Here is a 10,170-nt window from a genome sequence, read left to right as displayed (position 1 = left end):
GTCCTTTGCTCTTAGGTTTTCTTTTGAAGACCGTGGCGTGCCCCCGAAACCCCTCTATGCCAGCGGGCAAGAGAATTTCCCACGCCTGGCATGTGCCACCTGGCTCACCCAAGGCTGTCATGGGAGGTGTTAAATGAAAACGCGAGCCACGCTGGTCATGAATAGCAGCGTGACGTATTGGCACAGACACTCGCTGAGGCGTTTCGGATGGCTGCCGACAATCTGTCCTGACCGTCGGTGGCAAAGCAGAGCTCACAAGCTCAATGCCGGCAAAATCACCTCTCTGCGGTCAGCCCACACAACGAGCGCTCCCCTTACATACAAAGGCCACAGGGAGAGGTGGCACTGGAGAATGGACAGGGAAGGGGGGATTCCGCCTAGGGGCCGACATTGAACTTTGGGGGATATTAGGGGATGCCACCCCTTTACCATGCACCTAGGAAATAACGGAGCAGTGTGATTCGTCATGAAAAAACAGAATCATCCTGAAATTTGGGCAAAAGTCCTTCGGGGCAAGGGAAACGCGGTTGGTTGGTTAAGTCTGGTCGCTAGACAGCATGGTTATGATTTTGTTGAGTATGTAGCCGGGCAGATCCATTTGCTGTACTCGCTGGCTCTTGGATCTCGCTAAACCGGCTGTTTTCACTATCAACACCCCTCGGTGCCGCGGTACGGAGTTGCGTGCTGGAGTCCAATCAGACAAGCTGGTGCCTCCGCTGTCCCCAGACGGAGACAGCAGGGCTGGGATTGCTGCAAGCAGTCAGCAGCTGCACGGGAACATGGCAACGAGCATGGCCCCTAACTCTCATTGGTTTCAGTGGGAGAGAGGGGCCCCAAACCCCTGAAGCTCTGGGCCTAAGTATTTACAGCTAGGGGTGAGTCACTAACAAGAGAGCCAACTGAGAGAGAGGAAATGACTAACAGTAAATGGAACCCAGGCATCCTGGCTCCCAGCCCCCCTGCTCTAACCCACTAGACCCCACTCCCCTCCCAGAGCCAGGAATAGAACCCAGGCATCCTGACTCCCAGCTCCGCCCGCTCTAACGTACTAGACCCCATTCCCCTTCCCGAGCTGCGGAGAGAACCCAGGAGTCCTGAGTCTCTCGGACCTCCCCAACCGCTTGGCAAATCAAACTCTCGGGGAATTCCTCCATAAAAGGCAACTCTTTGCTGCACGCACAGAATCCCGTCCCTGGGGGCCGGCTCATGCCAGGATGATGACAGCTTCCCTCTTCCAGGCTGTTTTTCCTGGGAGTTCCCATCAGCCTGGCTGCGGGCAGATGGGCAGCCCCACCTGGCTTGTTCCTGTTACCCCAGGCTTGTATCAGCAGGAGCTGAGGTGAGAGGGGCTGGGACGAAGCCAGGTCTGGGGCAGGGCTCCAGCTCCTTCCAGCTAGTGTTGGGATTCCCCTCCGCATCCCGGGTGCGGAACAACGATCCGGGAGCCTCTGCTGCTCCGGGAGGAAAGCGGCCGCTCATTCGCGCTCCCTCCAACGCCCAAGCCGCTGACCCAGCTCCAAGAAGCTGGTATAGAGGGCAGGCACTAGAGGGCGACAAAGCTGACGTGGAGGAGAGCTACCCCTGCCCCAGTGCATTGTGCGATCCTGCCTCTGTTATCCCCTTCTGCCCCAAGGCTGGACACAACGGCTCTCCGGGTCGGTGGGCACCTGGGAGCGCCCGACGGCTCCAGCCCTGGCCCAGACACTGTGTACCAGTGTCTTCCTCTTTGCGCCTTTCCACTTCCCAAGCAAGGAGTCAGATCCTGGGAGCACGGCGTCCCCAGGTGGGGCCCGCCAGCCCTCATTCAGCTGCCCACCAGCCACACAGAGGCGACTGCCAAGGGGACGGAGTGGGGGCACCCAGGCCCGCGCTGCCCTGGTCTTTCTGGGATCGCCAGTGGGTTGGGTGCGGCCATCCCTGTGTGCTGGCTGAGATTTCAGCAGCAGACTCTGGTATGAAAGAGAACCCAGGAGTCCTGACACCCAGCCCGCTCTGCTCTAATCTACTAGACCCCATTCCCTTCCTGGAGCTGAGGATAGAACCCAGGAGTCCTGCCTCCCAGCCCCCCCACCCAGCCACTGAAGAAAGCTGACCAAACACTCCTGTTCAACGCTGCCCCAAACCCCCCACTCTGCCTGGAGGGGGCGCTGTTCTGTTTCAGGCTGTAGTTATTTAATGAAGCAAAACCACGGCCCTTAGCGCCTGTGACAGAAGTCCCACATCAGGGCCTCGGCCCACTATCAGCTTGGGCCATGGCATCTGTCTCTCCTCGCTGTTGCAGAGAGGCAGGATGAGCCAGTTGCCTTTGAGGGCAGGGTGTCAATTCCTCTTGTGTACTGCTGCCTGGCTGTCACCCAGCTGCCATCTCCTACCCCAGAGTGGGCTGCATTTCCACATTGGCCAGCGACCCCTGCACAGTGCTGCTGCTACAGCGCGGCTGTGCTCCACTCCAGAGGTGGCTGCATTTCCACTGCAGATGTATGATCTGCTGGAGGCCTTTGAATTGAGAATAGAGGCATATTAGCAGTGACATTCCACCTTTGGGGGACACAGTGTCTAACTGTCAGAGCTGGCAGGAAGTTCAGGTAGAGGCAGCCCCAACACCAGCTGATCAGGGAAAGAAGAGATGCAGAGATGGGAGGGCTAAGTGAGGCATTTACAAGCACAAAAAGGGCTAAATGAAAACATGCTGCTCTTACTCCGAGACCCACTCCCCTCCCAGAACTGGGTAAAGAACCCAGGAGTGCTAGATCCCAACCTCTATGCTCTAACCACAAGACCTCACTCCCGGCTCTGGGAGATTACACCCAGAGTCACTGCACACATGACAGCAGCATCGAAGGAAAGGAAATACCACCACATATGACACACAGTGGAACTGCGTAACTCATTGCTGCAGGACTGTTTCACTGGGACGGATATTTATTGAAGGTAAACAACAGAGCGTGGGTATGTGGAAATCAAGCGTCAAGTTCATGCCCATTATGAGGTACACAGAAAGCTTTCGAGGTCAGGGGTTTATTTGGCGGGGGACAGGTGATAATTTTTCTTATTAATTTAGAAAATAACAGGATGTCCACATCTTGTCTTCCCGGTTTTGCTGGAGGTTACCTCGAAGGAACCAGGAGGCAGCTCAGGAGAGGTCATAAGGGAAAGGGATTCAGAAACAGGGACTCTTTCACGATGACCGTTTTTCTCTCAGCTGTTTAGGGGGTGTTTGAGATAAATGCGAAGAAAGAGTGTTCACTTGAACACAAATCAATGTAGCGCGTTTGTCTTCCGGGGAATCTGCATTGCTGTAAACACCCCAGTTCTTTAGTCACCTAGAGAGACTTCCAGGACAGACGACACCTAGATTTCTAGTATTAAAAAAATCAAGCAGGAAAAAAAAACACCTTTTCCAGGTAAAATCCGACAAGCCTCCTTTATACATCAGGAAGAAGCATGGAAGGAAACAAGGCCACAGCCAAAGATTGTTTGTCCTCTTACCAGGACACTGTAAACGTTTTATGATCAACACCATTTGCAGCTATGAAAGGGAAAATAAGGGTGATTAAAGCTTCTATTTCAGGGCCTTGGCAGAGCTGTGTCTGTGATGGGGGGGAGAATACCAGTAGGTGAGGATTGAGGGGCACTGGCAGAGCTGTGGGGAGGGAAGAGAAACCGAGGGCTGGGCTAGCAGGGGGCTGTGGGTCGGGAGGGAGGGTCACCGGTAGGGCTGGGGGAGGGAGGGGCGGGGCTGACAGGGGGCTGCAGGTCAGGAGTGAGGGGCACCAGCAGGGCTGGAGGAGGGAAGGACAGGGCTGACAGGGGGCTGTGGGTCAGGAGTGAGGGGCACCGGCAGAGCTGGGGGGGGGAGCCCAGGGCTGGGCTGGCTGGGGGTCAGGAGTGATGGGCACCGGCAGAGCTGGGGGGGGGGAGCCCAGGGCTGGGCTGGCCGGGGGCAGCGCGTCAGGAGTGATGGGCACCAGCAGAGCTGCGCCCGCCCCCCCCAGCAGAAAGCAGCAGGCCGTGGCCGCTCGTGGTCACCGACACAGACGTTTAATGGAGAAGCACAGAGACGCAGCCGGCCCGGGGCTCGGTACATTCCACACCGGGGCACTGGGCGGGACGGCCGACGACAGCAGCTCGCAGGCCAGCAGGCTCACGGACAGACGGACAGGCCCGCGTCCCCCGGTCAGTCCGGCGGGGTGGAGGGGCTCAGTGCTGCATGGCTGCAGCGTGGTCCTGGCCCGGCGCCTCGGCCTTGCGGGGGCTGCCCTTGCCCCCCCCGGAGCCGCCGCCCCCCCGGCCCCCGTGCTCCCCCTTCCTGTGGCCCCGGATGCAGTGGGCGTTGCCGCAGCCCTCGTCCTCCTCGTCCTCGCTCTCTGTGGAGCTCTCGCCGAAGGCCCGCGGCTTCTCGTAGATGCAGCAGCCTGGGCGGGGCAGGGAGGTTACATGGGGGGTGGGTGCGATGGGGGAGGGGAGGTTAGAAGGGGATGTGGGGGGGACCAGGGGGGAAGGGGAGGTTAGAAGGGGATGTGAGGGGGCACGGGGATTAGAAGGGGAGGGCCATGGGGAGAGGGGAGGTTAGAGGGGGATGTGGGGGGACACAGGGGAGGAACAAGGGGGTGGGGGAGGGGAGAGCGAGGGGCATGATGCCGGGGCGGGGGGGGAGGTGGAGAGAGACAGAGGGAGTCAGAAGCCCCCCAGCTGTCAGCCTGCACCCAGCCCCGTGGCCCGGCCTGGGGGGCGGGGTGGGGGCCAGTCCAGGCTGTCAGTGTCTCCACCATTTGCCTGGGGCTCTCAGAGCGGAGGCCGAGAGACCTGGGGGTCCTTTACTGACCTCTCCCGCGCCTGAGCCGTGCCACCGCCCCCCCCCCGGTTAAGTGCCAGGTGGCCATGTCCCTCTGCAAAACAGCTGAGCCCAGCAAGTCACGGGCTCCATTCCGCGGGGAGGGGACGTCATCACCCCGTTAGCAGGAGCCGCTGACGGTGTAATTCTGGCCTTTGGGGGATTCGAGAGGATCAGTCGGAATGGGGCCTTTCTCTTCCCATCGGGCCCCAGGGTGGGGACTGGCTGGCTCAGGAGGGGGAAGGGGGGTGAGGAGAGGGCACAGAGCACTTTCCCCTCTGGGGGGCGTGGGCTCCGATCCAGCCCCAGGGCTGGGGACTGGCTGGCTCAGAGAGTGGGATCCATCAGCAATGCTGAGGCGAAGAGTTTGGCGTTGAGCATGTGGAAGCAGGAAGCGGAGGGATGGAGAACCCAGGAGTCCCGACTCCCAGCCTCCCCCGCTCTAACCACTAGCCCCCACTACGCTCTCCATTCTGAATGATGTGGCGAACGGCTCTGTACCTGGATGGGGGCGGGGGGGGGAAGGAGTCTCGGAAGGGGAGAGCCGACTACTCACATTTAGACGACCTACGGCCCAAGTGCTCGTTGTCCACAGTGTCGCTCGACCATTCCACCTTCTTATCTGGCTTTCGCTTCCTCAGCTTGATGGTCAGGCTGCGGTTCTCCTGCGGGCCGTGGGGTGGGGGGGTGGAGCGAGAGTGGGGGATCAGACCACGGCCGGTCACAGATGACCCATGGAGAAAGACCTCGGATGGCTCGGCTGGATTAGTACGGCCAGACCTGGGACAGCCGGGGGCGCTATGCTTCAGGGAACGGGGTGGGGAGCTCAGTAAGGGGGCGCTCTCCCCTGGCAGGCGGAGCTGGCCCCAGTACGGCACTAGGGGGCGCTGTGCTGCAGGGAGCGGGACGGGGGCACAGTAGGGGGCGCTCTTCTATGACACTCAGGCAAACCTCTCACAATGCCTCCGGCTGCTGCCCGGCTCCACAGCGTGTCCCTTCCACCACCGCCTTGGGGGCACCGTGGCTCCCACGCCCTGCTGTTTCCATGGCTACCGTGCCCTGGTCCAGCTGTGGCGGTCACCAGGGTTACCATGTTCCGTGGCTGCCAGGACAGACATGTTCCCTGTGTCCCTCGCCCTGTGCTGTCCGATGGACACCACAAGTGCCACACCCGGCTGCTGCTGCCATAGCTACAACAGACAGTCATCGCTGTGACGGCCACCACGAGCGTCACCATGGGTACCACGCCCCATTCCTACTAGGATGGTTGCCCCACTTCCACTTCCTGCAGTCGCCATAACGATGGCCGTGTCACCCTGGGTACCACGCCCTCTTGTCGCTGGGATGGTTGCCGTGGCAACCGCCAACCCCCCTTTCACAGCAACCGTTGCTGTGACTCCCACACCCTGCAGTTACCGTGGCTTCCCTGGCATCATGGTCGCTGTGACAACCAATACCGTGGCGCCCACGATGGGTACAGAGCGCACAGAAGGGCCAGCGAGGGCACATGCGGGTGGGGACAGGGGGCCAGTTTGGGGGCCTCTGAATGAATTTTTTAACTAATGCTCCCCACTGCTAGTTAACACCTGGCATCTAAAAGAGAGAACCAGGGGGCTGCTTAATCAAAACCGGATTTGATTTTAATGGTGAAAATCCAAGCCACACGAAAATGCGTCGTTTCCCCTCAAATCCTCATTTTCCCTCCATGGTCCCCCCACCCTGTGATCCCACAGACTTGCAAAGTCTCCAAGCCCAAATGCCCATGATTTTATATTAAGTCTCCCCACGTTCTTGTGATTTAATATTTAACCCCCCAAAATAAAATATAAAAAACCCCACATCCCTCTGATTCGATCTTTTAAAAAACCATCAAATTAAAACACCCAATTTCCCATGATTTTAACCTCCAAAATAAACCCCCATATCCGTGTGATTTTATATGAAATCCCCAAAACTAAAAAAAAAAAGCCACTCATCCCCATGATTTTATACTAAGCACCCCCAAATGTAAATAAAACGCACACAGCCCGTTGATTGTGTGTTAACCCCCCCAAATTTATAGAACCTCTAAATCCCCATGATTTTCTATTAGCCCCACAAATGTTTAATCTCTCAAATTGCTGTGATTTTACAATCACCCCACTCCCCAAAATTAAAACAAATGGACAGGCAACCCCCACTTTTCAAGCCTTCAGGATTTTACTTTATTATTGTTAAAAAAAAAATTCCTGTGTTTTTTGTGTTATTCCCCCCCTTTACAAAACCTTCAGTTTTTTATGTTAAGCTTCCCAAAAATATTTATAAAACCCCCAAATACTTGGGATTATTTATTAAATCCTCCCCAAAATTTACAACCCCCCAAATCCCTGAGATTTCATAACCCTAAAATTACAAAAAAAAAAAAAAATACCCCAAACAAACCCCAAATCCGGGGATTTTACATTTTTTAAAAACACAAATTTACAAAAGCCTCAAATCCCTGAGATTTTATATTTACCCTTCCCCCATGTTACAAACCCTTCCAAACTCCAGTATTTTATATTGCCCCCCATCAAATCTCTGGGGTTTTATATTAACCCACCCCCAAATATATACAAACACCCCAATCCCTGGGATTTTACATCCCCCACCCCAATTTTTTTTTTTTTTTATAAACCTGCCCCAAACCCCTGGGATTTTATATTAACTTCTGCAAAATTTGCAACCCCAAATCCTGGGATCTTTCATTAACCAGCCCCCCCCGCCCAAAATCCTGGGATCTTTCATTAACCAGCCCCCCCCGCCCAAAATCCTGGGATCTTTCATTAACCAGCCCCCCCGCCCAAAATCCTGGGATCTTTCATTAACTGCCCGCCCCCCAATTATTGTAGCCCCCCCCAATTATTGTAGCCCCCCCAAATCCGGGGATTTTATATTGACCCCCGCCCCCCGGGGCCCGATCCCGGCCCCGCTCACCGGCTCGACGGTCACGGTCTCGGTGACGGTGGTGCTGGCGGCCCCCCCACCGGCCGCCGCTGTCGCCGTCGCCGTCGCCTCCGCCATGGCGCTGCCCGGCCCCCGCCCGCCGCGGCCCCGGTTGCCGGGGGGAAGAGTCTGCACCGCGGACCGCCCCTGCCTCGCTCCCGCCGGCGGCTGCTGCGGCTGCCCCCGGCTCTCCCAGCAGCCCGCGGCGAGCGACCGCCGGGCTCCCACCCCCAGCCGCGCGCCACTTCCGGCCAGCGGCCCGCTACTTCCCGCTTCCGGGTGCGAGTTCCCGGAACACTGTCCCCCGCCCCCGCTCCTCTGGCTCTGGGAGGGAATTCTCCGCGCCGCGCTTCCGCCGTACGGGGGCGCGGCGCGCATGCGCGGCCAGAAAAAGGGGGCGGGAGAGAATTCTAGCCTGAGTCATGTCCAAGGCAGGGAGGGGCTGGTGTGAGGTCCCCTGGGGCGGCAGCCTGAGCTGTCACGTGATGGGTCAGTGGGGGGGGGGGTGTCAGTAGGACTATGGGGGGGCACATGCGCGGGGGATGGGGAAAGAGGATGCAGTGGGGGGCTCAGTGGGACTATGGGGGACACGTGGGGGCACAGGGGAAGGGGGATGCAGTGGGGGGCTCAGTGGGACTATGGGGGACACATGGGGGCACAGGGGAATGCAGTGGGGGGCTCAGTGGGTCTGTGCGGTATAGGGGAAGGGAAACACCCTGTGGGGGTCAGTGGCACTATAGGGGCACATGTGGGTGGCATAGGGGAAGTGGGGGGCTCAGTGGAACCACTGGGAGCACATGGGGGGGAAGAGGGATACTGGGGGGGGGTCAGTGAGACTCGGGGCCCAATGGAGGGACCAGGGCTGAGTGGGGGGGACATATGCGGAAAGGGGGGGCTCAGTGGGGGGGAAAAGACTGAGATGGGCACAGGAGGAAGGGGGATGCAGTTGGGGGGCAAGTACTGACTGGGGAGGCCGTGGCGGATCAAAAAGGGAAGAGGGACTCAATGGGGCCAGGCCTCTGTGAGGGGGCACTTGGGGAAAGGGGGGCTTAGTGAGGGGGCACCAAGCTTGAGGGGGGGGCAAGAGGATACAGCTGGGGGGGAGGAACCGAGTGGGGCAGCCATGGGGGAAGCTAGGGGGGAAAGAGGGACAGTGGAGAGAGCGAAAAGGATGGGGCTCTATAGGAGTTGTGAGAGGACAGTGACTGAGGGGCATGGGGGAAGTGTAAATACAGCTGGGGGCAGGACTTGAGAGGCCATGGGGGGGCTCAGTGGGGCAGCCATAGGGAAAGGAGGAATTCATGAGGGGGCAGTATGGGAGATACAGTAGGGGGAACACAGACGGATCATAGAGAGAGCGGGACTGTGAGGGGAGGACTGAGTGGTGGGCATAAGGGGAGGGGCATACAGTTGGGGGTCTTGCGGGAGCAAAAGGGGGAAGTGGGCAGGCTCAGAGGGGGAGATACAGGGGGCAGGGCTAAGTAGGACTATGTGGGGAAGGGAGGCTCTGGGGCGGTCACGGGGAGGGAAAAGGGGGGGTCTGATGCAGTGGAAGACCATGGGCTGAGAGGCCCGATCATGTGGGGAAAGGCTGGGGAGGGGGCAGAAGGAGGAGAGATTCAGGAGAGGGGTGCACTTGGCAGCTGTGAGGTGGAACAAGGCCTGTGTGGGGCAAAAGGGGGGGCTGAGGAGGGAGAAGGGGATATTTGGGGGGATAGGGGGTTTCAGTGGGAACAGGGAGATGGAAAATGGGGAGCTGTGGGAGGGGGAGTTAAGTGAAGAGGGGATACGGGAGGGGAAGGCCATGGGGGGCTGAGGGGAAAAGTGGGGGCAAGGGGTGTGGAGGCGTAAGCGGGGAGCCATGTGAGGGAGTGTGAATGGGGCAGGGCTGGGGAGGAATCCCTGAGGATCTCTGATGTGGAGCAGCGTGGGGGGAACGGATGCCCACAGCCAGCACACGGGCGGGAGAGGCAGCTGTTGCCCACCACTGTCTCCAGCCCTTTCTAGACAGTCCTGAATGGAGGGGGTGGCGGGAGGAAGGACTGAGTGGGGGGCCAGTCCTGAAGGGCCAGGCTCTGCCAGCCTCAGCACCAGAGACAGTAGCAGGGACAGGGGGCGGCATTGGGGGAAGCAGGAAGGTGCAGTCAATGTTTTAACAGGGAACTCAGGACACCTGGGTTCAATTCACGCCTCTGCCCCTGACTCTATGTGGGACCTTAGGCAAGTCCTTTTACTTTTCTGTGCCCCCCCCCCCCAATTGGCTGCTATTTGGGGCAGGGACTGTCTCTCCCTGTGAGTCTGGGCAGCACCCGGCACAACGGGGCCCCCATATCTGTGATTCTAGACCCAAGAGGAGAGTGACACACACAGGG

At 58.6% G+C, this 10,170-nt stretch overlaps 1 protein-coding gene across 1 annotated transcript; it reads right to left on the bottom strand.

Annotated features, from left to right (window-relative positions):
• Positions 1-2,904: 2,904 nt before the first annotated feature.
• Positions 2,905-8,165, bottom strand: PPP1R11 (protein phosphatase 1 regulatory inhibitor subunit 11). The gene is made up of 3 exons (XM_084647988.1): positions 7,790-8,165; positions 5,391-5,499; positions 2,905-4,415 (listed from the first exon to the last, which is right to left on the bottom strand). Exons 1-3 carry the CDS (start codon positions 7,874-7,876, stop codon positions 4,201-4,203), a joined length of 411 nt encoding a protein of 136 aa, XP_084504114.1. The 5' UTR covers positions 7,877-8,165; the 3' UTR covers positions 2,905-4,200.
• Positions 8,166-10,170: the final 2,005 nt, after the last annotated feature.

The sequence above is a fragment of the Lepidochelys olivacea genome (assembly GCF_965140295.1).
Source record: "Lepidochelys olivacea isolate rLepOli2 genome assembly, chromosome: 14".
NCBI classification, from domain to species: Eukaryota; Metazoa; Chordata; order Testudines; family Cheloniidae; genus Lepidochelys; species Lepidochelys olivacea.
Note: the sequence above shows the minus strand (reverse complement) of the source record. Positions and strands in the feature narration are given on the sequence as shown.

What these genes read in the sequence shown, in the direction of transcription:
- PPP1R11 (XM_084647988.1), bottom strand. Translation starts at nt 7,876, where the DNA reads ATGGCGGAGGCGACGGCGACGGCGACAGCGGCGGCCGGTGGGGGGGCC. An exon ending in AGACCGTGACCGTCGAGCCG is followed by an intron (nt 5,500 to 7,789) that starts GTGAGCGGGGCC and finishes CACGGCCCGCAG; the next exon opens with GAGAACCGCAGCCTGACCAT. An exon ending in GGGCCGTAGGTCGTCTAAAT is followed by an intron (nt 4,416 to 5,390) that starts GTGAGTAGTCGG and finishes TGCCCCGCCCAG; the next exon opens with GCTGCTGCATCTACGAGAAG.